We start from the raw sequence: 27,701 nt of genomic DNA, 5'->3' as shown, positions 1-27,701 counted from the left end.
AACATAAGCCTTTCTCCTCCTTGCCATGGTCCTCACAAACATCCCCCTGTCCAGAACTGTTATTTGAACTTCTCTCTCAATGCAAGTAAGTAGCTGAGATGAGACTTTTTGTCAGGAGCATCACAAGGCGGAAAAAGATGCCCCCTTCCTAGCCTACCACAGTCCCGATGCTGCCTCTCCTCCATCCTACTGGGATGAGAAACATTAAAGAGAAGTGTATGTTAATTCCTTCTACCTAATTGATGTCATGTCTGGGTTTGCCCTTAATTTGGTTGCAATTTTGAAGAACATCTTGCAGTTTGTATTCTGGCTCAGCACTTGTAATGTAGATGTCGGAATAAGCACTCCTCACTTACCTGAGAAAGCCCTTTACATCAGTAGAAGGCTTGTAGTGCCAATTCCCTTGGGTCAGAACCTTGCAATGCCCTACTGGATCAATGTGGGCGGTAGAGCAGGCGTTATGAAAAGACTATTACTAGATCCTCTACCCCTTTCCCTCCCACCCGTACAAAACAAAAACTACACAAGCATGGAGGGAGTGGCTCATTATATTTTTTTATTCCTCATTTTAAAATGGCTAGTCATAATAAAAATAAAAGTGTGGCTCAGTGAAGACCACAATTAAGATATTGCCATAGAGAAAGAGTCAGTAGTGACTAGAGATTGTTGGATTCCTGGGTTGCTCTGATTTTTTACTTTCATAGGCGTTTATGGGTGGAGAAACATTTTTGGCATATGGAAAAATATTGCTTTTTGGTTTGTTTTTTCCTCTTCTTTCTCTTGCCCAGTTTGTAAATAAAGAACCGTGACACCACAAGAAATCAATATGGAGCAATTCATAAAAGCAATGTAAAAAAGCAGGGGAAACCACCTGGGGGGAGGGGTTTACTAAATACAGTATTTCCACGTAAGGGACCCAAGCCCCAATGCCATTGCCACCCTCCTCCTGCCACTCAGAACCCCAAGCACCTTCCCAGGCCCTAGAACTCTGCATGCGGTTCTGCCTGAGTTGCAGGGGATTGTGTGCTTTTACTGGAAGTCATTTTCTTAAAAAGTCAACGTCAGCCTGGAAGCTGAAAACGCCCCTGGTTTTCTGAAACCTTCTAAGCACCCCAGGAAAGAGGCATTGACTCATGGGGAAAGTCTTCCAGCGCAATATAGCTCAAATGAGCAGGGATGCGGAAGGTGATGGCCTCTGTATGCTCCTTTCCGGAATGGACAATCCAGAACTGCATACAAGGCAAGCTCATGCCTGGGAACAGGCACTGGGATGACTAGGCCAGGTTAAATGCCACGCTGGCATTTCCTCAGCCCTACTTGTCCTGGCGTGGTGGCTTTACAGAGGTTTCGTTGGGGATTGGGGGGGGGCTGCCCGAACCATTCAAAGTAAACCAATTAGCTGATCTAATACATGCCTCTAGACTCCCCTGAACTTAAATGCCCCTGAACTTAACTTAACATGTGGTTTCCTCAGGCCCAGCTAATGGGGTCTGCCTGGGCCTCCCTCCCTCAATATGGGTAGATATATAATTTCTTTTTATAGTTATATTTATATATTTATAGATATTTATATATACACACACCCAGTAACTCAGAAGAGGAAAAAATAGAATCCGTAACAATAATAAAAAAAATAAAAAAATGATCCACTCCTACTGCGCTAGGTGAGCGATTGCACGAGGTCCACAATTGACTGTCCTGTTGGTAGTGGGGCAAGCTTCAGCCTGCACCTTCTCCCACAGAGAGGTGCTGATAGCATGCCCCTCCCCTTCTCTCTCGGCAGTGTGTGCTACAAATTGCAGTCTCTTGGTTGTTGAGAGGAAGAGTGCAGGCTGTGGAGGTGAGCAAGGCTGGATCCTGCTGTAGTGTTTAGGGACTCTCCCAATCCCAGATAGTTTAGTTTTAAAAGGTAATTGTCCCCTGTGCTCTCTCCCACCCTCCAAAAATTAGGTTTGTTAAAAAAAGAAAGGGGGAAAAAAGAAAATAAAGGTCCATGCATGCGATGGGGTAACCATCTGCTGAGCAAGTTCCTGTCTCCTGCTCATCAGGGACAGGACATTTTGGAATCAGCCAGGGAGGAGTAGACAGCGGAGAGATCACCTCCTCATACAGAAATTTCATACGTAGTCCCACCCACTCCAGAGACCTTCTTGACTCCTCCACGAGTAGGGCTGCTGAGAGGTGGCTGGCCAGGGGTGGGTGAGGTTGAGCCCAGGTTCTTGGGCTGTCCATTGGACTTGCTGTAGGAGGGTCTCGTCTGCACCTCGTCTCTGGGGAAAAGGAAGGATAAAAGGGTGTCAGGAAGTGACCACTCATTCAATGGCAATGGAAGTGGAGGATGTCTCACACTCAGGATAAGGAAAGGAAACCTTGGGATACAACTTGCACTGCCTGGGGTAGCAAAAAGGGAACAGAACAGTGGATTGTTAATATCCACAGAAGACTGGCATAGCACTCTAAACACTTTACAATACCAGCAAGTTGGAGCCAGTCATACACTTGTCTAGCAGAGGATGGGACCTTACACATCCAGAACTATTAGGAAAGGATGCCACACATACCCAATACAGCACTCTCTGGAAAGAATGAAAGGAAGGAGGTGCACTGCATAAGAAAAAAGACTTCCCAGGAAAGTGACAAGATTGGTCACACTTCCACCATTTTCAGAAGGGCAGATGTTTTCTTAGAGCCTGTGTCTTGTCTCACCCCACCCCACCCCACCCCACCCCCATGATGATGGACTTGAGTTTCTCTCACATGCACACAGACAAGGAAGGGAAGAGGAACATACTGAGGGCATATAGAAGGAAGGGCAGTCTCATTTAGAATATTTTTATATATGAAGTACAAAATCAGGCAGGCATCACACAGAAGATCTAGGGATCTTGTATAGAAGCCAATGACCATCACACACACCCAAGGAAAGTGAGGATGCTCAAATACACACATATTACAAAAAGGAGCGTGATTCTATGGGATTTGCACTGTGTTGTACACTGAAGGGTGAGATAATGGCTTGGTTCACACACTGGAGGGCAGGAAGGAAAATGGGAAGGAAGGAAGGGGAAGACGAGAGCAGACACTATTTGTAGATCACCCCCAGCCAATCCCTCCAGATGCTGCTGAAAGAAATAAAAATTATCTTGGGGTCCTTGGTCACAGCAGTGATGGGGCAGGGCTGAATGTGGCTCATCCTTTGCCAAGTCAAGGAACACTTAAAACACGAGGCAGGTGTCACTTGTACTTACTTTGGTGCCAGTAAAGGCTGCAAGGCCACCTCCTCAGTCTCTGGGACGATGGCCTGGGGCGACTGTTTTTGGCTGCTGTAAGACACAGATTTGCTCAAGTGGGAGGCTGCAGGCTGGTCTGGTGAGCCCAGTGAGCGCACTCTGAGTGCATGTGGTGGCTCTGGCTTGCCAAAGCGAGGTGCCACTGGGCGGGTGAGTGGGTTCTTGCCCAGGGGTGAGCGCTTTGAATCGTCCGAGGAGGAGCTGGTACGTGGGGCATTGCTGGAGCCTGGTGTGGATTGGATGCCTGAGTCCCCCAGCCCCGTGTCCTCCTCTTTGGCCAGGGGCGGTGGCGTAGGTGACTGCTGAAGCAGCTTCTCCCGCTCCTGCATGGAGGCCACAATGTGGCGTGAAAGATTGTCATAGCGGACAGGTGAAGAATCACGGGGTGGCTGGTGCTTGGGAGAACCAGAGCTTGGGAAACGACTGTGCAGGTCAGCCTCCCGCTGTTGGGCAATACGGGCAGAAAGGAAAGGTGACGTATAACCCATGGGGGGATCTGGCTCTGGGCCCGCCTGCACTGACTCAAAGTCAGGGCTATCAGAGGGTGTGAGAAGACTGTCATATGACAAACTCCCATTGCGTGTCTGGTTCACCAAGCTCTTGTAAGATGTGGAAGTGGTGCCCTCAGAGCGGATTGACTGCAGATGGCCCATTTCAAAGCCTGTGCCTTGGGCAGACTTGAGGCTGGAGGAGCGGGAGCCACTTGAAAGTGGATCAAAATGGAAACTCTTGCCAAAAGTGGGAGAACGAAAACTCTCTGGCTCCAGACTTGGCTCAGAGCGGTAACTGGGGTTTCGGCTGCTCTCAGCAATGGAGGTCGGCTCCTTCAGGCTATCTCCTCGGCTTAGCTGCAGTGGGAAGGGACAGATAAGACAGTAATTTGCAAGCCTGGTGGTTCATAATTACTCAAAAATATGGAGTACAGAGTTTTCTTCCTCAATATGCCCCATAGCCACAGACCTTTATTACTAGAAAAAACCCTCAGCTTTCTTAATGCAGAAACCCCAATTCTACAAGCACATTATAAACACAATCACTCAAACTAGACAATTTAGTTATTTACTTATTGAATGTCAGTGTGGTTTAATAGCTAAAGTATTGGGTCTGGACATGGGTTAAAATCCCTCTATCAAGCCCACTGGGTGACACTGGTCCAGTCGTACTGTCTCAAACTAACCTACCTCACAGAGTTATTTGAAGATAAAATAGAATAACTCCATGTATTTATTTATTTATTTATTGCATTTTTATACCGCCCAATAGCCGAAGCTCCCTGGGCGGTTCACATGTATGTCACCCTCTGAGAAAGGGAAAGATACAGATGTAAAAATATATAAAGTTTTAAATGTTATTTAGGGCACAAATATGATGAGGAATGGCAAACTTCTCTGTGTCCTGTTTGCATTCTGTCTGGTGGGCATGCGGGCACCTGGTGAAAGCTTGCAGCCGTTTTTTTATCCATGAGCTGCAATTCTGTAGATATTGTGGGTGGGAATATTTACAGAAATCACAATTTGCACAAATTCATGGCCATAAATAGAACAATTTGCTCCAAACTGCAGGTGTAAAGGACCATTTACAGCTGCAAATTTGTGCAAATAGCTATTTCTGTAAATGTTCCCACCTGTGATTTTGCACAAATCTGCATTTGTGCAAATCACAATTTCCACAAACAAGCACAAAAAATGCCTCAGCTTTCATACCTACAAAAAAGGGAGATCTACATCAGGGATCTAAAGCAGATTTGTTTCAGCCCGGCTAGGCTCTCTTACGGCTAAATGACATCAGTGGATGTGGCTAGAGCCACTGTCATCATCCCTTTGCCCATTTTGCCTTTCTCTGTGCTGGGAGAGGCATGGAGAAGGGGAATTGGCTTGTGTCAGAAGGAGCAGCTGCTTCTCTTGATGCTGACTGAATCCCTGGTTTGTGCAGTATGTGCCACAAAAAGCCACTCTGCTGGCAGTGGGAAGTGCACCCATCCCCCCGGCACCAACCAAGTCCCCGGCTTCAGGCTGTGCAAAAAAGACCTGGCCTGTGTGCTGGGAAGAGCAGGTAACATTATGTCACATACACAGAATACTGGTGCAGTGTATGTTTGAAATCACATCTTTCTTTTTTCTTTCTTTTTAAATAGAACTCTCAAGGTTTCTGAGTAGCTTTAAAAGGTGTCCACTTAAAAGCTTTGATCCTCAGATGAGAATAACAGTGGGGATTCCTCCAAGGGGGAGGAGCTTCCACCCCCACCCCACCCCACCCCGAGGAACTGTGGGTGGGTGTGGAATGTGTTGGGCTGGATTAGGCCCATGAGACAGAGGTTTCACATCACTGATCTCAATGGGCAGACTGGATGTGCCTACCAATCTAAGTCTATAGTTGAGAGTGACTGAGAATGGAATGTTAGATCTCATGAAAACTGTCCTTTTCTTTTCTCCTCTTCTTTAGTCTTCACCATCACTGAGGGCTGAGCAGCACTACAAGATTACTTTTCTAGGCTGTCTGGAAGCCTGAAGCACTCCTAGGAAGAAATGGATACATGGCAACATTTTGTTGCAGGTGTCCCTTGTGTGTCTGTAAACTAAGGCTAATACTTCATGTATCTGAGGAAGTGGGTTCTAGTCCATGGAAACATGTCACAATTAGGCTATAAACCTATACACACTTACCTGAAAGCCCCACTGAACTCAACAGGACTTGTTTTGAATAGACATGTATAGCATTGCACTGTAATTCAGTTAGCCTTTAAAGGTGCAACAATACTCTGATTTCCCCCCCTACTGAAGCAGACTAACACTGCTACCCCTCTGGAAGTTGTTTATTAGACATAGTGCAAGCAGTAAAGGAGGAGGAGGGAGGTTGTGGCAAGATTTATACAATCTTGAAAGACAACAAGGAACAAGGAAATTGAGACTGAAGTCTGTGGAAAGAGATAAGCATTCACAGCAGTTACTGCCACAGTTACTGCAAATGAGAGCTGCAAAAGGGGGGTGGGGGTGGACCTAGACCTCTCTTATAAGAACTTGCTGGAGACTTGGGGAAGTATGGAATGGAAGCAGGTAACCCACAAGTGTCAGTTCAACACTTAAAACCCTAGGGATCACCATGCAAAGTGGCCAATCTTGTCCCCTTTCCCAACCTGTCACTGTCAACTGCTGTCAAGTTAGCCTATATTGTCAATTTCTTTGTATGTTTCAATATGCACTTCCTTTCTTTTGCCCCTGAAACATACAAGGGCACTGACAAAGCAAGGCTAAATATATTTTACAGCCATAAGTGCACACTTGCACAACTGCAAAGGACCGAAAAGAATAATAATACTAAAAAAATTACCAACACATTTGGGCACATTCCTGGGGCTGATTTTTTTTAAATGGCCCCATTTGCACAAATGTTGGGAACCATGTTTTGTTTTTGTTTTTTGTTTTTTAAAGCCAAGGAATAAAAATGGAGCAAGGAGGAGGACAGGACAGGAAGACAAGACAGTTCTGCCATGCAGGACCTAGGGATACTGTGTGGAGGACTGAAAGAGTAGGAGGGGAAGAACAACCCATAGTAAGCTCAATCGGCTGTTCGAAGCACCGTGGATTGTTCCCAAAATAACCCACGCTGTGTAGCTTATTCACAGGGTGGGTTGTCATGTTATGTGAACCCATCATGTGAAATAGTCACTCTTGTCAATGGATGATCCTTCCCAGACCTACTCTAAGGTCAATGCTTTTAAGTGGACATTTTTTAAAGTTACTCAAAAATCATGAAAGCTCTATTTAAAAAACGGTGAAGGATATGATTCCCAACACATGCTACACTGGAATTCTGCATTCAAGGTATAATAGCAGTGATACAGCAAACCAAAATTCTTTCTTATAGAGTAAGAATGGACAGAAGGTAGACTGGAATCTATCAATAGACCTCTGGGTGATTTGCAGTAGACCAGTAAAGCTCTCCAACTCCCAACTGTTTAACAACAGTACATTTTAGGTCGAAATTAGATTGTTTAAATCCCTGTTCTCTAGTAACTCAGATATAGATTTGTATTTGTGAATGCAGTTCATCCCAGTGTATTGCTCATGGGATTCAGGAGGCAACTGACTCTACCCTCTTAACTGCCATTTTGCATCTGGTTTCAGTTGGTGGAACTTGGAATTCTAGTAAAAAAAATTAAGCATGTCCTCCTCTGTTATAGAGAATGCACGTCAATCAAATTAAGGAGCTAAACCACTGTACAGCCTCAAAGTGAATGCCCCTTCCAACTCCTTACCCTGTATGGTTGCCAACAACCCCCCACCCCCATTCTAAACAAGCTAGTTTTTCATTACCTTGGCGCTGGTGGAGTGAGGCATTGCAGCTGAAGTATTGCTGTTGCTATAGCCAGGTCGGTACTTGTACATGGTTGGAGTTGGAGGGCTGTCCTTGCCTAGCAAACTGCTGTCTGCAGAGAGAAAGAGAGAATACACACACACACTCACAAGCAATGTTATATGCAGTCACTTGCAGCTTTGCCCTGGAAGGTTCCAGGAACAACTCTCTGAACACTGTACAGAAGTTGCATGTATGGTGAACAATTGATCTGTGAGAGCCAGGTAAGAGCCTCGGGCAGGTGGACACACCATGGAGATCAAGGAATCAGTCAGGAACTAAGGGGTGGAGATGAAATGGAGCAAGAGGAACATTTCCCCAACAATGAAATCACACAAGTAGCTTCCAGACTGTGCATGCAAGCCTTGTCAGTCCTGACCCTGGGGGCTCTCAATTTTGAATCCTGCTAGATGGGAAGCGGCAGTACTGACCAGAGAACTCTAATGCACAAACGGAAAAAGAAAGTGATTGGAATTTCTCCACATATCACATTTCCTTTCAGGGTGCTGCTTCTCCTGGGAACACTGGAATAATAGCAAAAGCAGCAGGGGCATTACACCTGCACACAGGGAAGTAACACTAGCTTTTTGTTCTACACTAGTTCAATGATAGCAGAACAAGGCAGAGACCTTTCTCCCCTAATAACCTCACCTTTCACATACAAAAGAGGGGAGCAATATAGTCAGCCCATTCCCAAATCCTGACAGGTTTCAGAAGTCTTTAAAGACAAGAAAGTTAGAGATTTAACATCTGCAGAACTTCTAAAGGTCATTACCTGCTCCAGTACCGACTTAAACTCTTCTCTAAAAAGGCAATAGGCAGCTGCATGTTGAATGAGGCAATTCTGCCTTAGTATTATGCTAACAGTGCACAAAGCTGGCCTAACGGTTATTCCAAAATTAGCCACTGCGTTTTGCCAGTAGCAAAGTAGTGACCAGCATCGCTGCCTGTATTGCAAGTAGGAACTACTTCCCTGACAGAAGACTGTGGTACAAGTACAAAGCTGATTGTGTCCCTTGACTCCCTGGCATGCTCCTCTTACCCTCATTGGTGGTCAGGGTTAAATGCGTCCTCAGACCTGTGTAGCGGCTGAGGTCTGGCTTGGGTGGGGGTGGCGGCTCAGCATCGGCCGACTGGCTCTCCGTCACTTCAAGGCTTCCTTTGGACTGCAGAGAGAAAGCGCAGACGAGCAATCAGAAGAATGAGGCAGGACCCAAAGTCCTGAACATTGCCTCCAATTCGACAAAGGTGCAAGTGTGATAAGAAGGACCTGCGGCCAATTAGCATTTCTGCAAACATAGTTGTAGACTGTGCATGTCTCAGTTGCTGGATGAAAAGGGAAAGGGCAAGTCAGAATTATCTAGGATACAAAGGGAGCAACTCTCATGTAGCAGTGACCACATGGGAGGGAAACAGAACTTCACTTGCCAGGGAAAACTGAAAAAAAAAGAAATGGTAACATGGAGGAAGAATGTTCGAAAGGCTCACTTGGATCCTACTCACGTATACAGAGGCACCTTCAAGGTTTTGAGAAGGCCACTGCCTGGGCAGCACCGTCACAGCTTCCTCACCTTTGATCTCTTCAGCTCAGCCTGGATACCATTGTCCATTATCTTTACAGCAATCTGCCCATCTGATAGTTCTGGCCGCAGGAACGGTGGCCTCACTAACACAGTCTGCTCTGCCTTTGGCCGCCCAAGATACCTAGTGAACCATGGGAAGAAGATGAAACATTCTAGACTAAAATCAAGAAGGATGAGACAGTGCCTCCTGCAAGCATGCTCTGACCTAACTGATGAAGTTTGCATCCCCAGCAAGACAGTCTGAAGTTTGAGTAATGTTTGAGGCATGAACCTCCTTGGATCCAAAGAACTGCCAAGGTAATATTGCCACAAAATAAAAGGCCCAACTTGTAATGACTCCTTCTTCAAGAGGTGTTGTCCACATGACTCTCACTTGGTGTAATGGAATAATGCCTCTGAATTCATGGCAAATGCTCTTGTGCCCTTCCCTGCTACATAAAGACTATATGGCTACACTCTCATGTTAACAGGGAAATAATGAAGTAAGTAATTAAGTTACACTAGTGACATAATAACCTCTCAAGAACACTGAAGTTAGTAACCTGTGGGTTCTCCAAATGACATTAATACAATAACTTTTTATAAACAAAACACTAACCAAATTGATCTATATAACAGATTTATCACAAACTGAGAATAAAAACAGGCTTGCCTACTTTATTCCCCTTGTTTCTCTGAATATGAAGTTAGGATAAAAAACTGAAAGTAATATTGAACTGCACTTCAAGCCTGAGGGAAGAAATGGTGTTATTTTTATTTTATCCGTAAGTCACTCTGGGAGCCTTCACAGAGGAAGGGCAGGGGCATAAACAACAGCCACTACCCCCTATCTGCATGCCACTTTTTATATTGTATTTTGTATTTGTGTTTTAAATTTGTTGGTTGTTTTTATGCTCTTCTTGGTTTTAATTTTTGTGAACCGCCCAGAGAGCTTCGGCTATTGGGCGGTATAAAAATGCAATAAATAAATAAATAATAAGGATGTAGGCAAAAAGAAGAAAGGTACATCAAAATAGTAGAGGGAATCACAAAGTAATAACTTTGCATCACATCAGCCACTACAACTCCAAACACAGGAATAACCTACTAAAAGTAAAGTGCCATGTAACAGAATAGTAAGTGCATTCTATCCTTGTAGATTTCTCTTATATTCATTAATGTAATGAAAAGCAAATAGCTTTTTTTGACACCAGTTCACACTTACAGGCAGTTATGAAGAGTGCACAACAGAGAACACACTGAAATAGTTCATACACAGACTATCGGTAATGATGAACAGAGAATTGTAGTGCTACTAGATTCTGAGAACAGACATGAATGGGTACTAAACAGCAATCTACACAGTTAAGTGGCAGCAACACATAAAATATATATTCATTTCAACAGGCAAAGCAAAAACCTATTATTATAAGGAATGTTTTATCAACGTTTCAGACTGTGGCATGGCTTGAAAAGGGAAATTAGGTTCAACCTGTGCACAATCAGTCATACAGATCTCTGTCCTCTCTAATTACACACACACACAGGTGTGAGGAACACAAGAACATTTTGCAATTGGGTGTATCAATGAAAGCATTGACGTTAATATGTGGCTAATGCATTTTGCACATGACCTCAAGCAGGAGCACTGTGTGTAACACACAGGTGATTCTCCCTAAAAAGTTGGATGCTGGGAGAGTTACTGTCCTTGGGAAAGTTACGTTGACGTGAGCAAAGTTGGGAGAAGACAGCCAAATCCCTGATTATACCCATAACTATGTAAAGAAAATCAGGGGCAACTTGAAAGATATAGAAAAGGGCAACTAAAATTATCAAGGCCTGGAACAATTCCTTATGAGGAAACATTACAACATTTGGGTCTCATTAGCTTAGAAAAACGGTAAGAGAAGACATGATGCAGGTGTATAAAATTATACATGGTGTGGAGGAAGTGGATAATACTAGAATCTGAATCATCCCATGAAGTTGAATGGTGGGAGATTCAGGACAGATAAAAGGAAGTACTTCACACAGTATTGGATACTCTAGGACTGTAGCCAATGCAATACTACTGTTAACATAAATTACACTGCACTAGTTAGTGTAAATGACCTACAGTGCAATATTAATACTTTTTCCTATGACGTGATGAGTTTCCTGTTGTGTTAGCAAGCACTATTTGTGTTGAGCTAGAGGCTGTTTATGCTAGCGCAACATAATTTACATTGATGTAGCATTGTATTGGATATTGCTCATGGGATTTATTGGCTGTGTTCAGATAACCCAATATTTTATTTATTTATTTATTTATTGCACTTGTATACCGCTCCCATAGCCAGGGCTCTCTGGGCTGTTTACAGAAATTCTAAAATTAAGATTAAAACAAGTATACAAAATTTAAAATTTCTAAAACATAGAACATACACACATAAAGCATTAAAAACCGTTAAAAAACTAAAACATGTGGGTAATTAAGATGTGCTGCCATATGCCTGGGCAAAGAGGAAAGTCTTAACCTGGCACCGGAAAGATAGCAGCGTTGGTGCCAGGTGAGCCACGTCAGGGAGATCATTCCATAGTCTGGGGGCCACCACCGAAAAGGCCCTGTCCCTCATTGCCACACTCCGAGCCTCTCTCGGAGTAGGCACCAGGAGGAGGACATTAGATGTTGAACGTAGTGACCGGGTATATTCACGTCGGGAGAGGCATTCCATCAGGTATTGTGGTCCCAAGCCGTGTAAGGCTTTATAGGTCAAAACCAGCACCCTGAATTGGGCTCGGAAACATACAGGCAGCCAGTGCAAGCGGACCAGAGCAGGTGTTATATGGTCGAACCTTCTGGTTCCCGAAATCAATCTGGCCGCTGCATTTTGCACAAGCTGCAGCTTCCGAACCGTCTTCAAAGGCAGCCCTATGTAGAGTGCATTGCAGTAATCTAACTTGGAGGTTACCAGAGCATGGACAACTGAAGCCAGGTTATCCCTGTCTAGATAGGGGCGTAGCTGGGCCATCAACCGGAGTTTGTAGAAGGCACTCTGTGCCACTGAGGTCACGATGTCAACAATGGGGTAATAATCAACTTAACAATTGTTTATCTAGGGGTTACTCCCCACACAACATGATAATAATCAATCATGGTGTGGATTAGGATCAGCGTTGAGTTGATCCACACTGAGTTGATGCACTCATCCCCTGCCCTCTCTTTCCCCCTCAGTCCTCCTGCTAGTATCCCATCAGCCATTGCTGCTGAAAATGTATCCTGCCAATGGGACTAGAGCAGCAGCCACCACTTTGGCCACTCTTGCCTTGCGACTCTGTAGCTGACAAAATAACCAATGAGGGCGGAGGAAATATCCAACAGTGCTCTCCACACAACACGATAACCAAAGGTGGTTCAAATAGCTAACTCTGCACAGCGTTGTTTGTTTGTGTTGGTTATTCTGGCCAAATAATCAACCATGGGTTAAAAAAAACTCCCTCCACACAACATGATAACCTGTGGTGGGTTAAATAACCAACCACTGATTATTTAAACCACCACTGGTTATCGTGTTGTCTGAATCCAGTCACTATGCCCTGCTTGTGGGTTTCCCATGGGTATATTGGCTACTGTGTGAACAGAATTATGGACTAGATAGGCCTTCGGTCTGATCTAGCACATCTTCTATGATGTTATGAAAGAGTACAGACCCTAGGTCAAAGGCCTTTATATAGATACTATTCTTGCATCTCAAGATACCCAGTAGCCTCCCCTTTCTTTACTGCAATCTATGAGGGGGGAGGAAAAACTTACAACTGCTCCAAAGTCGATCTGGCTGTCAACAATTGGTTCCACACACACACACACACACACACACACACACACCATCTCCATGCTGAACTATCCACATGGCTGAGCCCACTTTTCTGCCCTCTTTCATTAACAATCAAGTAAATCAAGGTCTTACTTCTCCAAGAAGAGATAGGGCCTCTACAACTTCCTTGGATAGGGAAGAACTTACCTGGGGGCTGGGGAGCTGCAGAGAACACGACTGACATTCTTACAGCAACCATTGGTGAATGGATTTACTCCACCCCGGAATTTACCTGTAACCTGCAAAAACAGAAGATCAGCCAAGGGAACCAAGGTAAAATTAAGTGAAGTAGGACACCAACTGTGACATACATACCTGTTCATTGGTAGTGCGACCCCTGGCTACCAGTACCACATGGAACCCTGTAAGGCCAGCTACAGGAATGAAAAACAAGCCAGCCACACACATCACAGCCATACTGCCCATGAAGTCAAGGGAAATGCTCAAGAATCATGCAATTCTTATTTGGGGATTCCTTTCCCACCCACCCCTTGGCAGTGTCTCAGGTGGACACATCAATTCCTAGCCAGGGGTCCCATGTAAGGAACTGTTTGTAACCTGGAGGAATAAAAGAAGGATACGTAACAGCCATGCGGATCCCAGAGAGCTCTTCCACTTTATATAGGACATACAGCAAGCCAAAGCCAAATACACCCATGATATGTACTGTAAGTGAGAGTAGGAACAGGAAGAAATAGCGGTAATTGCGCCGCCCTATGCAGTTGTTCACCCAGGGACAGTGATGGTCAAACTCCTACCAATCAAAAGATAAAGAATGAAGTTAGAAAACCTTCACTTCTAGAAAACAATGCTACAGTACTATGTCTTCTGTTACTTACAGAATCACTCTAAACTCCAGCACATCTGGCTCCCTCCCAAATTTTTTACTCCCAGAGAGGGAAAGATGCAACTCCTGTAACAAGGGTAGGTAGAATGACTGTTGTCAACTTGTAGACTATGGATTACAGTAGACTGGTGACTTATGCCTTTTTGCCTCCACTTCCTTTTAAAAAAATGTGTTGTGTGTGTTGTGCAGGAAGAAGCTGAAAAAAATCCATGTATGCATCCAGATCTTGGTGTGCAATAGCCATCCAGCCACCCTCTATTGTTCTTGTCCAGATCTCCCAGCCCCACAAGCAGCAACAAGGAGGAGCTTGGCTGGCTCTATCATTCCCATCTTTCACTGTTGGATAGAGGGTTAAGTGGCTCAGCTTGTAGAGGCATGTACAGAAGATTTGGCACAGATCTGGCTTTATTGCTTTGGATATTTATTATTAATTCTATACTCCCCTTTTTTCCAAGAGGCCACCAGACACAACCCACTTTGTGTCAAGTCTGAAATGGAGCCTTAATTTGGAAAGCCAAAGCTTTGCATGTCTGCTATCTCCCCACTGACTATGATTGGAAAATGGGGGAGTGGGGAGAGCTCACCCTTCACAAAACACCTTTGGGACAACAGGGTCCTTGGCAGAGGGACAGGCTGTTTTCAGAGATGCATGCTTTCCCTCCACCCTATGCCAACCAATGGGGACTTCAGTGTCTCCACTGGTTTGCATATGGGACAAAAATCTGCACTCCCATAAATAGCTGGGGAGGCAGTCCACCCTTGGCACAACAGGGTCCTTGGCAGGGCTGGATCTATCCCAACCATTTTGTGGGTACACAGACTATTTTCCCTCTTTGATAGCTGCCATGATACAAGACTTTAAAGCAGTCTTTGCTAGCAGGGTCAACACAAGCATAGAGCACGGATCAGAGCAGCAGTCAAAGCTCCAGTGCCCCCTTCAGAGCAGTCCCTAGGATCTGCTCTGAAGGCACATACTGAGGCTTTGACAGCTGACCTGAGGATCTCCAAAGCAGGCCCAAAAGCTTTGAGAGCAGCCTTGTTCTCGTCAGGAAAGACCTGCTTCACTTCGGAGGTGGTCTGAATACCTTAAGGGCACAATCCTAGGCATGTTTAGACAAAAAAAAAATCCTACAACTAGTAGTATTCCCCAGCTAACGTGGCTAGCTGCGGAACACTGGGTGTTTTAGGATTTTTTCCTGTCTAAACATGCATGTGATTGTACCCTTAAAGAATCTCACTTCAGTTCAATATTCAGCAGCAGTGGTGAAGGGGAGAAGAAAGGTATGTGGCAAGGCAGAAATATCAGATTTGGGTCAGCTATGTCCAGTCAACTGGTGGCACTTGTGGTGCGTGCACACTATCTGTGTTCTCTCCCCTATATGTTTTAAGTTTTCTGCCATGACAACACATGTATGTTCTTGGGAATAGTGTAAGCCTGTTTTTCCGTATGTAAATGTGAACATTCTCCAGAATGTTAATCCCTTCTTGCACATGTGTGTTACATGTATCACCTAATGTAGCATCTACGCAGGGACTCATCTGCTAGAGTTCTCAGATCAACTTGCACTTTTATTTCTGGCTTTGTGCTTGTGACATAGCTGCAGGGTGAACTGTTGATCTACGGTGACCAGATATAATGTATTAGTAGGTATTAATTACTTGATGACATAGAACTTATATACTTATGTAATAGCTGTGCAATGTGTACTATACAGCCAGGGTATAGTCTGAACACACATGATGCAGCAACCATGCTGAAGCTAGGCAGGTCTGCCTCAGTTTCTGAATGAGAATTTATGTACACCACCTTGAATTCATAGAAGAAAGGTGGGATAAAAGTGTAAAAATAAAGAATACTAGATGAACAATTTTTTTCTGTGAGCTTCCTTACCCACTATAATGCAATTTACTCTGCCCCCCTCAAGTCACCATTTTGTGACTGGTTACAGTTGGTGGAATCTGGGGCTCTGGTTAAAAAAAAGATGGAATATGCTCAAAATGTAATGCTCAAAAATTCATCCTGCAGCCACTCCACCCAACAATGCAAGTTTCTGCACATGATTGTGAAAAGCATTGAATACCCTAAGTTCATAATCCCTTTTAGAACATTCAATTCCAGTCACTTGGACGTAGCTCTTTTCTTTCCCCCTTTTCTCACCTCTACACAGTTGTCGCAGACACTACAATGGGAGCAGCGTGGAGGCCGGTAGAATCTGCATGTTGCACACCATTTCATGCGCACCTGAATACCCTTTATCTCCACAGTCTTGTATAGTGGAGCTCGGAAATCATCCTCCTTGTCCTCATCTTCTTCAGCTGAAATAGAAGAAAGATATCAATGAAAGACAACAGAGCAAGCTCCCCGCTCCCAGTTCACAAAATACACTCTGTTTGCTATTGGCATTTGCTGTTGTTCTGGTGAGATCTTCTGCTCTTCTCCTGAGCTTGGAGAAAGGGATTATGTGCTGATTATGTGCTGAGCCTTGGGAAAGCTTTAAAAGCAGTGAGATGCCACAGTGGTTTCTGAGATTCTGGGAGACTCAGCAGGACAGAAATAACTTAGAAAAGCTGGGGAGGGAGGAAGGGTTTTGTCTCAAAGTTTGTGCTGGATGTACATTGGATGTACATTGCAACATATCAGCATCAATATACATCCCCTCCCACTCAGATTACGGTTGATGGAAAGCACACTTTAGGGAGACTACTAAAGCTAGCCAAAATTTATGGGTCCCAATCTCCCCACAAGAATCCATTCTGCTCTTACATCAAAGTCAGCAGCATCCAGGTTGCTGTTTCAAAATGCACTAGATTGGCCTTCATTTTGTATTGCCTCATATTGTTATTTAGTATAGCCTTTCCCAACCTGGGGCCCTCCACATGTTTGACTTCAACTCCCATCTGCTCAGACAGCATGGTGGGGATTGAAGTACAAAATATCTGGAGGATTGGGGAAGGCTGGTTTCTGAAGCCATCAGTATTCTCTAGACTCTCAGTTTTCAGTGGACTCTGACCAGCACCCTCAAATTCATAATACCAGTTCATGGTATTATGACCAATTCACTGGTCAAGAATAAATTTCTCATGCAGCAATGCTTTAAAGCAGTGGTAGGAAACCTGGTGCCCTCCAGATTTTTTGGACTACAACTCCCATAATCTCATAATGCTGGTTGGAATTTACAGGATTTATAGCTCAAAATATCTAGAGGGCATCATGCAACCTACTCCTGCTGGAAGATTCTTAATCACCAAGATAAAAATATATATTATGCATTTGATCTGGAGAACTGAAATAACCATTCTTAAATCAAAAACTTTTCAGATCATCAGTGCCTTACAAGATGCTTATTGAGAAGGAGCAGTTCTCACCTCGAGGAAATATGCCTGGATCCATGAAGGTGGCCATACTGAAGTTCGCCACCACAAAGAGGAAGACCACAGCATTGTAAATGGGAATGATTGGGGAGATATCAAAGCTGAGCCCTGGGCACCTGCACAAATAAAGGAAAGGTAATCTAAGACAGGCTAGTAGCCTTTAAATTAAATTAATTGTATTTGTTTCAACTTCAAATAAAAGCTGCAAGATCTTTCTCTCTAAATAAAGCTTGAGAACTAGCAAGTGTAAACGAAGAAGAGCAGCTAACTCCCACTACTCTTTGAATGAGAAATAAAGCTACCCTTCTTACACTCTCTACTGCATCTATTTTCATAGAAGCCCTGAAGTCTAAAGATGAGAGGAAAGGCATGGATGCACAGAGCATAGGACAGAATATCTGTTGCATTTCATTGTCTCACAGTAGAACAGAAGGAAGAGAGGGAAAGGGCTTCAGCCTACTCCTTCAATAAGCACTCCACTGGTAGTAGGAAGATTATATCCTTTAGAGTAACCATACGAAAAGGAAGACAGGGCTCCTGTATCTTTAACAGTTGTACAGAAAAAGGAATTTCAGCAGGTGTCATTTGTATGCATGAACCACCTTGTGAAATCCCCTCTTCATCAGGAGCCCTGCTCTCTTTTGTATCTCGTCACTCTAGTATAGTTCCTTCAGCTTTAGCTGTTGTGATGAAGTGGGAATTTCACCAGGAGCTGCATGCATACAAATAACATCTGCTGAAATTCCCTTTTCTATACAACTGTTAAAGATACAGGAGCCCTGTCCTCTTTTTCATAAGGTCACCCTAATATCCTTGCTACTTCTTTTCAATGCTTAGCTAGCTAGCTTTCCCATACATACTAATCTGGTAATCTGGGCAGGCTATACTTTCAAATTCTGAAAAACAATGGGAGCCTACCGGACAAGAGGAGCAAATTCAGGCTTCTTATGATAGACGATAAACACTGGAGCACAGTAGTCATGACCATCATTAGCAAATAGACGTCGCTTACAAAGAAGAGAATTTGTGCCTTTGTAGAAACACTATCCTTTCTAGCACGGGAAAATTGACACTGGAGCTAGGGATGTCAGAGGAATCCGTTTGGGAGGTAGAGCTCAGTGAGTTTTCACTGGCTTGGCCCCTTGGACTCTGGCTCATTCATCCACAAGCTGCCCCAATTCAGTATGTGACAAATCAGCTCAGCTCACAGATTTTTCAGGAGATGGGGTTATTAGCGCAAATCACAATTTGCATAAAATCATAGCTGTACATGGCACAATTTGCACAAAATGTGAGTTTAAATGGTCTAATTTGCAAAAATTAGACCATTTATAAACTGTAATTTTGCACAAATAGCATTATTTATGGCTGTGATTTTGCACAAAGAAAACCTCCGATAAATTTCTCAGGTTTCGGAAATTAACCCACAGCTTGGCTTCAGAGGTAAGCCAAATCATGGGGATCCATTTCGCCCCCCCCAAAAGCTCAATTCTCTTCAACAGACAAACCTAATTGGAGCATACACAATTCAGAAAGTGGTTTAAGCATTTACCCATTAACCTCCTTTATAGTCAGGGATCTACTAGAACAGTATACTGCCTACTTTATAGCAAATTATTACTGTTAAACACTCTCAGGAACCCATTAATTAACAGTGTGGAAATAATGTTTGCCAAATCATTCTTGTCTAATCACTTAATAAAACAACTTAAATAAACATCACCAGCCCACTAGCCCTCTCAAAGCTAAGGATGAACATTCAGTTTCACTGGACAATAGCTGCTGGATAGACTATCTCCCACCATAAACTTGCTCCAATTTAAGGTCAGACTATATAGAGTAGACAACTCCAAAGTCCAAACTCCTCCAAGTTGCATCACTGTTGGTACACTACTTTTGTCACATCATGGAGTATCATGATTGCCAAATTTAGTACAGAACTATGCATATGGTAATTTCCCACTTATAGGTGCAACTATTTCAATCATAATGCGATCAAGGCAGAAAGGTATTACTTGCCAAAATCTTCCCTTCTACACAGCATGTTCAATCTGGCAATCCTGGCATCCTTCAGAGGTAAGCAAACATATTTTTGGTAGTTTTCAGTCCTGATTGTATTAAAACAAACTGATCAAAAGCTCTCCCACAATGCCATTCACATCTCCAACTACAGAACAGGGTCAAAGAAAATTTTCAAGTTTCTAGTCACTCCAGTAATCAACAGAGCCTCTGATGAAGACTGCAAATTACCGACAGGCTGATTCCGGAGGTGGGAACCTTTCTGATACATAATATTAGTAAGGTAGTAGCTAGCTTTTATCATTGGTATCTTATTGTTTATCGCTTTAGATATATTACGTCTCTATTCAAGATACACCTTTTCAACCGTACTCTGTATGCAAATGAGAAAACACTACCTGGGCAAATAATATTTTCATGCCTAGGCACTACACTATCTGTATGAGTCCCATGAGGCTGGGAGTTTTAGACACATTAAAGCCAGATGTAATCCAGCTTGTCAAGAAACAGGATGCAGCAAGACACAGAAACAAGTCTAGCTTGTTTAACTAGAAGATCCACACGTAGAACATCCCACATGAAACCAGCAGTAAAAAAATATGCTAGCTATAGGAAGAAGGGAATGAAGAAAGGAACAGCAAACATCTGCTTAGAACCAAGTCAGACAATGCTAAAATGTCTGTTAAATTCTAAAAAGAGCTAGAAGTATATCAGAGCTAGATCATCTTTGCCTCTAATGGGAAAGATGGACACAAAAGCACTCTACACATAATTTTAAGATGAGAATAGCCTAAAGTCCAAGATTGCTATCTGAATTAGATGAAACCAGGCTATAAAGTTTGATCACACCAATTCAGATTTGTAACTGATGATTCAGTATAATAGTATTTCCAACCTAGTATGGAAGGGAAAGGGAGTGTCATGTCTAGCCCTGCTCCCCCTGGGTTGGAAGAAGGTATTTCAGGTGATCAATCAGAATCAGACTCTGAAGTAGAGGAGTTGGCACCAGAAACAGGCCAGCCTGTACCAGTGGGGGAGAGAAAGGTCTCACAGGCTCTTCACCAGCTGGTGGTGAGGTCTCTCCAGAGCTTATCTCATCAAAGGCAAATAATACACAGTCAGTGCCAACATTCTTCCGAAGGACAGAGCACGGACAGGTTAGCCGATCCTAGAGTACGCTGCAGACTAAAACGGGCAGAGCGAAATGAAAGCGAGAGAAAGTCGGCCTGGCTCGCATTGTGTCAGAAGCCACCTCAGAACTAGTCTCTCTGAAGTTAATGCATCTTGGGAAGAGGCTTTCCATTCTTCTTGAAAAGACAATTGTCTCGCTTAGTTTGTGTAGTTTTGCCTAGGGGAAAGTTCCAAGAGATTAGACTCTCTTCAGGTGGGAAGAGATGTTTATTGCTTAAATAAAGCTTTGTGGATTACTTAGCAGGCCTTGTTATTGTCTCCCAAGAAGGCAGGAAGTTTTAAGAAACACAACAGGGAGTACGCCTGCATTCGCATCTTTAGGTAAATACTCAAGGCAATTCAACATTAATCAGTTGTCTTGCCCCTTTTAAGATATATATTTCCATATACTCAGGCCTGTGGAAGGCTGTACTTTATCAACCTTTCAGTACTTGATTATATAAGAACTGAGATTCTAATTATATTAGTGAATACAACACAAAAGCCTATAAATTATTATTTTAGATTAATTACCCTGGAGTAAAAAGGATGAGAGCTTGCATATGTGATATCAGAACAAGGATATCCACACATCTTTGAAACATATTTAATGCATTTCACCATTGGGAAAATAATAATACTTATATTGCTGTTGGGCCACATCTTCCAAGTGCTTTATAACCAAACAGTATACATTTGATTTAGATTAAACCTTAGAGAACTAAAGCGTGTATAGGAAGATAAACGCACCCACCCACCCATACTGGAAAGTTGATTTTTGCAACTGGTTCCATAGCAGCCCCATTCCAAAGTCTACAAACTAGTGTAACAGTAATGTGTTTATTTATGGGTTAACTTTTTTTTTAAAAAAAGTAACTATGTAATTAAAATGGCCATTTACGATTGTCTCAACACTGATTATCTTTGGTTTGCAAAGATAGTCAAAGTAAGTTAATGAAATTTAGATGCTACTAGAATTAAGTGTGCCCTATTTCATCACAGTAACTGCACAGAATAATATGCTCAGGTGCTCTTGCATGGGTTTCTATGTAAAGGAAACTGTAGCTACTGCTGTATGTCAGTCCTATTACTGCGATAACTGTAGTATAATATACACTAGACATACTAACCCAGTTCGTATGATAACTGGGGCTTACACAATGGCCATGGCCAGTTGTTGGATTTTATGACAGTTGTTCCCCCTCCAATAAGCCATTTCGCCTGGGTTCAGACAAAACAACAAGCTGCATTCAGGCGGGTAATTAGGCAAATAGTACTCTGCACATGTCACAGCTTAAAGCTGCAATAATCACGTGAACTGGGTCTTTGGATGTCAGGATGGACAAAAATAAATGATTAAAAAAATAAGGAGTTCAAAAATTTAAATCAGATTTTTACATTAAAAAAATCAAAGTACTAGATTTCTCTCTTTAAAAAAACATAATTACAAATAAATATCATAAACATGCTAAAACTTTAATTACAGTCTCATAAAAAATATGTTAGCGTGCAATCCTATGCATGTTTAGACTGAAAACATTCCTAAAACTCCCAGAATTCCACACCCAGCACATTCCCCATTCTGAGATTCCTGTGCCTTGCTGAGCTGAAGCCAGTAGGGCAGGAGAAGTGGCGGAGGCGATCTTCACCTCCCTGTTTTCCAATTTTCGTGAGTCAGGCTTTTCAGCCTGTCTAGCAAGGGAAGAGATGGAGGCTGGAGGAGGTTCAGGATAACCCATCTCCTGTTCTCTCCCCGCCCACAGGACTGCCCCCTTTCCTCCTCCTCCTTGATCACTTTTGTGATCTCAGAGAAACTGGCACAGTTCTTTTTGCACTGGCTGTGAGGGGGAAGGTTTTGGGGTCAGATCTCTGACTCCCCCTTTTGAGGTTGTCTCCAACCTTGGAGTGCTCTCTCTCTCTGGCTCTGTCACGCTTTCACACAATGAATTACCACATCAAGCATGGACATTTATTTCAGGCTTTCATCTTATAAAAATGGCTCTGCATCTAGCCTAACTACCAGCTCTTGCTTCTTGAAAATTATGGACTTTCAGTTTCTTTTTCTCTGACTAAAGTCTGATGTGCAAATACTTGGGCCGGATAGGACTGCTCTGTGCCTATCTAGCGGTAGAGCTGGGCCAAGCAAGGCAAAGACATTAGTTCAGACAGCAAGACAATTTAGCCTGGCAAATAAAAAATATGTTGGATCACTGGAGAAGTAGCAGTGAGCATTCTGTTGCATACTCTATTGGATGTCGGAGGGCCAACAGGTTATAGGAACAGGGCAGCGAGGCTGGTAAGCATAAGCAACCTACAGTATGTCTTTGGCAGCACCAATTGCAACTACTGACCATACCAGAAGGGCTGGCAGCCATATCATATTGTAGAAGCCAAAATGCCCATGGCTGAGAGTAGTAGTAACCATGAGATGAGTCATACTAACATGTAAGGACAGGATGCTCTACATGTAGTATTATTTATTTAATTTCAATACTGCACAATAGCTGAAGCTCTCCAAGCAGCTCACAAAATAAGTAAAGTGTCCACGTTTGTCAATGACACCAAATTGTTTAGGGTGGTTAAATAAAAAAAAAAAAAGAATTGTTAAGCACTCCAAAAGTATTTCTCCAAATTGGGAGAATGGTTATTCAAATGGCAAATGCGATTCAACATAAGCAAGTGTAAAGTGCTTTTCTAAATTTTACCTGCTGCTATTGTCTATTTAAAGCGTCATCAGATGTGGGGGGATTATTATGTTTCCCTACTGTCACTTTGCCTCCTGCTTCTGTCCCACAATAGGCAAGAGCAGTTTCCTCTTTCTTCACATGGGGAAGAAAGAAAAGCAAACAACGTGGCCCATTTGGATTTTTTGTGACAGGAAAACAAGCTGAATGAGCGGGAGGCGTGTGAGCGGTGGATAGCATCATGAAAAGAACCCACGAAAATCCATGAGTGGCCAGTAACGAGCTTGTGTCAAACGCTTGTCTGATAGTTGTGGGATTAGTTTTTGTAGCTATTTTTAAACTGTTGTAATTTTCCTGAGCATTTTGACTGCATAGAAGGGCAGGGTATAAATTTTCTAAATAAAGTACTCAAACTTCATTGTAAATAAAATACAGCAACTCAAGTACACTACCATACACTTGCAAGTCTACATCCCATTAGCCATACTGTATAAGCACACAACTTTCCCCAAGTATTTATTTATTTTAAATTTATTTTATTTATTACATTTTTATACCGCCCAATAGCCGAAGCTCTCCGGGCAGTTCACAAAACTGAATCCACTGCTGCATCATCCCTGTGTTAATTTGGCCTTTTGCATTTTCGGTAGTAGAATGAATTGGTCCAGATGCTTCCACTGGGATGGAAAAATGGAGCAAAGAATGTCCAACCTGAGGCAGTACATGACCCTTGAGATAACAGGTTGGTTAATCACCAGTGCAGCACTGACTAGTCTTCTCTCAGTCTTCCTTAGTCAGCTCCAACCTGACAACAACACCCATAGTTAAGGGTGGGAGAGGAGGGGAGGAGCTGGGCTGAGCTGACTGGCTGGTGTGCATGGAGCCAGCTCTCTTCTCACCCTCAACTGTACATGATATTTCAATCTGGCAGGGCATTGGGGAGCACTGCTCTTCTGGATGTCCTAATTTGGTCCTGTTCAGCTCCTCAGAACCAGTCTCAGTACCTAGTTATTCATGTAAGGAAAATAGAGCACCAACTGTACGTACCTATGGCCAGTTGTGTGTTTATTCTTCTCCTGGCTGCAACTACTCAATGCAGTAAATTGAGAACAGACTTAGACAACAGAGGAAAGCAGCAGTGATGCAACAACGGAGAGTAGAGGTGATAAGGAACAGAGGGTGCAGACTTTGGCAGCCAGTGAATTAATTTAATTTTAAAAATAAAAAGTGTTTTCAAAAAATCTTTAACCTACTAGCTAGGGTGCAATGAAAAGCCAAAATCTGGATCCCAGCCAGCAATTTTATTTCTTAATGACTACATCCTGCTGCTCCTGCTGCTCAGTTACTTGTCCCTTCCTTCCTTCCATCTCCTGTTCCCCCTTCCCCTCCATGTTCCTGTCCTCCCAGTTGACCTCTACACTCCTCCGTCCTAGTCCCAAAGAACATGACTTTAAAGACACAGCTAGCAGAAGCTATGTGTTCCCCCATTTTTACTCTAGGGTAAGCATACAATCCAGATTAGAACCCTATTGTGCAAGGTTCAGGGGTGCTAGGGTCTCAATTCAGGTTAGGCTCCTGCAGCTGCAATTATTCTGCAAAATAGTGATTCATTTGCTTTAAGTGATCATTATTTTGAAATATAAATTGCAGGAAAAAGCTTCCTGATCCATATTGCAATCCTACAACAGGGGAGGATTAAAGCCACTCAACTCCCCATGTTATGTCCCAATCTGGATTTGACGCCTTGCACTTACTTTAGAGTAAGCATGCAGAACAAGATGTCATGTCTGCTTTGGGGCTTATTCAAGTGGTGATCTCCTTCCCAAATGAATAGAGTTGGGGATGGACGGACACCCTATCTCGTCAGTATTGCAACTGCTTGGCCAAGCACAAGGAAACGTTTTTTTAGTGTACAGAACTTCTTGTGAACAGCTGTCCTAATACACGAACAGCCAATTGAAGGGAGGTGAAAACTTTGTGCTAGCTCGGCAGGGGGCGAAAACGCTGTAGCAGTTGCAAGTGATTGTAAAAGGTAAGAAAGTAAAACAATAACCTGGTAGTAGGAATGGGGGGGGGGGGAGAGAGAATCAAATAGAACATTGAGAGGGAAATGCAAGAGAAAAGATGATGTCCAGCTCAGGCAATCTCAAGAAAATAAAAATGATACCTGGAAGCTGGGGCTTCACTTTTTGGTGCCTCCTGGCTGGTCGATAGGTTAAAGAAGAAAAATGCACCTGAGGGTACTGTGTGCCTGGTAAGCTGGAGGCAGGGGGCATTGCGCAACCATTGTGCAATGGGGAGCAGGAGGTCTTAAGCAGTGCAATCTTATACATGTCTACTAATATGTAAGTCCAACTGATTTCAATGAAGCCTTCTTGCAGATAAGTGGGTACAGGATTAAAGCCTGAGTGTGAGAAACATTTCCTTCCCTAGCTTTATTTCCCCGCAATGTTTTCTTCAGTGTAATGGAGATTGCTGCTGCTCCTGCAGCAGAAAAATGTGGGTCCAAAGGAATGCTTTTCTGTTATTGTATGGATCTCTCCACTGCTTGGCATTCATGGTGTTAAAATGTACTTGCCCCAGTATCCCCTTTCTGTTCAATGGCTCGCTGATGGAGCAGACAAATGTGGATTCAAAGGAGTTGTTTTGTGGTGTGGTTTGCATCAGTTTCTCTCCCTCTAAACTTCTGCATTGTACTTATGATCTTTAAGTTTACTTGCATGCCTCAGTTTTACCTTTCTGAGCAAGGGGTTTCTACTCTCGAGCAAGATACCTTGGCTCTGCCTACTGTTAGCTACTCTATCGTCTGCCCCTCCAGACTCAATGGGCACCAGCTGCCACTGGTGCCACAAGGAAATACGGGTAGAATCTAGGTCAGAGAGTATTAAGATAGCACCCACAGTAAGACCTGCTTGACAGTGGAATAGACTGCCTTGGGAGACGGTGGGCTCTCCTTCAATGGAGGTGTTTAAGAATAGGTTGGACAGCCAATTGACAGGGATGCTGCAGTTGCAAGAGCCCTGTACTGAATAGAGAGTTGGACTAGAAGACCTCCAAGGCTCCTCCCAACTTTGAAATTCTATCATAAGATTATATTGAAGAGTCCTTTCTATGGAAAATCCTGGGCTCAGAACCCAGCGGGCTTCCCCCTTGAAGACGCCAGTGTAATACCCTAATCTGCTTTGCTGCTGGGAGTTTAATCCCACAGATTTAGGGCAGCATCTGTCCCTCTTTCCCCAATCAGAGCAGTCTGTGATAAACAGATGGATTTAGGCAGCAGTAGCAAAGAGCTGGGAAGAGAAATACATTGCTACCTTAACAAAATGGCATATGGAGCAAACCACATAATTGACAGGACACTCAGAGCCTTCTAAGGGTTTCTGAGGGCCACACACTAAATTAGAAATGAGGGTGAGGCACTCACCCCAAATATTATATATTCTCCCCCATTACCAAAGTATTCACAAGACAAAGGCCATTTCAACTCCACCTTTCATTTGTGGGTCAGTGGGAGCACAGGTTTAATCTTTAATACAGGGCAAGGGGGAGGCAGCAGCAGCAGCTAAACACTGACTCAACAAACCCAACCTACTGGCACAAGGCCTGCTAATCATTAAAAAATAGTAGGGTGGTAGTTGGAGGCAGAGAGAAATACTCTTAAAGTTCAGTGTATTCTGAACAGCAGTATCAAACAATAAAAACAGATACAGTTATAGCAAACATAACTTGCTAGAATACAGCAAAGAAAAACTTTACACAGGTCAAGGAGAGAAACTGCCAGACTCTTTTAGGTGAATAAAAGAAAACTGATAAGGTGCCTTTTGTGCCACTAGACTAGAGTAACCCATTTCAATTTGGCACTCATTTTCATTCCTCTTCTGGTTGTCTAAGTATTGCAGTGATATGAAATTCAATAATGTGAATGTGTTTGTCCATTTATCAAACATGCAGACATCCTGGAGCAATTAACATGCAAGATGTTCAGCGAAAATATATTAAGGCCAAACAAGACGATGGGGAATTGAATGTTTCTTGGAAAGTGAGACAGAGGGCAAGATATGATAGGTGAGACTGATGACCATCCACAAGTACTTTTTTTTAAGGAGACCTGTTCTGCTTATACATTGCAGGCAAGACATCTAAAAATCTGAATTTAAAGCACAGAGGCAATGTGCAAGCAAGGAAAGATCCATGTCTTTTGCTCCCCATTCAGAAGGAACTACTCCATATAGCTGTATTTTAAAGATATAACCTTCTGCCATGGAAAAATGGAAAGAAGCAAGAGGAACAAAGAAGATGGTGACAAAATAAAAGGCAGCCAAAGCGTTCTAGGCAGATACAGGTACTGGAGGCTTCACCCTGTCGGACGACGCAATGTTCAAAGAGTGATTCAGGCAGGAACTCTCATGGCTTATCCCAGCAATTAAACTAATTTATTTTATAACTTTCTCCCTACAGAAGAGATCATCTAGGTCAAATTCCCTCCCAATCATCTTATTACACAGGCATGCCCCATCCACTTTTATATTTTACTTGCTGCAACTGATGGA

The 27,701-nt window shown here is 43.2% G+C and overlaps 1 protein-coding gene across 5 annotated transcripts in view; it reads right to left on the bottom strand.

Moving 5' to 3' along the window:
- Positions 1-534: 534 nt before the first annotated feature.
- The window catches only part of ZDHHC5 (zinc finger DHHC-type palmitoyltransferase 5), a 64,883-nt gene continuing 37,716 nt past the window's right edge, over positions 535-27,701 (bottom strand). For all 5 annotated transcript variants that reach the window (XM_063116911.1, XM_063116913.1, XM_063116912.1 and 2 more), the window contains 10 exons: positions 17,273-17,394; positions 16,065-16,222; positions 13,641-13,813; positions 13,375-13,477; positions 13,207-13,298; positions 9,215-9,347; positions 8,686-8,809; positions 7,604-7,716; positions 3,249-4,138; positions 535-2,270 (listed from right to left, as the gene is read on the bottom strand). In XM_063116911.1, coding sequence (XP_062972981.1) covers positions 2,105-2,270; positions 3,249-4,138; positions 7,604-7,716; positions 8,686-8,809; positions 9,215-9,347; positions 13,207-13,298; positions 13,375-13,477; positions 13,641-13,813; positions 16,065-16,222; positions 17,273-17,394 — 2,074 coding nt within the window. In that variant the 3' untranslated portion in view covers positions 535-2,104. The remainder of the gene's footprint in view (positions 2,271-3,248; positions 4,139-7,603; positions 7,717-8,685; positions 8,810-9,214; positions 9,348-13,206; positions 13,299-13,374; positions 13,478-13,640; positions 13,814-16,064; positions 16,223-17,272; positions 17,395-27,701) is intronic.

Source organism: Elgaria multicarinata, chromosome 2, assembly GCF_023053635.1.
Source record: "Elgaria multicarinata webbii isolate HBS135686 ecotype San Diego chromosome 2, rElgMul1.1.pri, whole genome shotgun sequence".
Lineage (NCBI taxonomy): Eukaryota > Metazoa > Chordata > Lepidosauria > Squamata > Anguidae > Elgaria > Elgaria multicarinata.
This window is presented reverse-complemented; position numbering and strand designations above follow the sequence as displayed.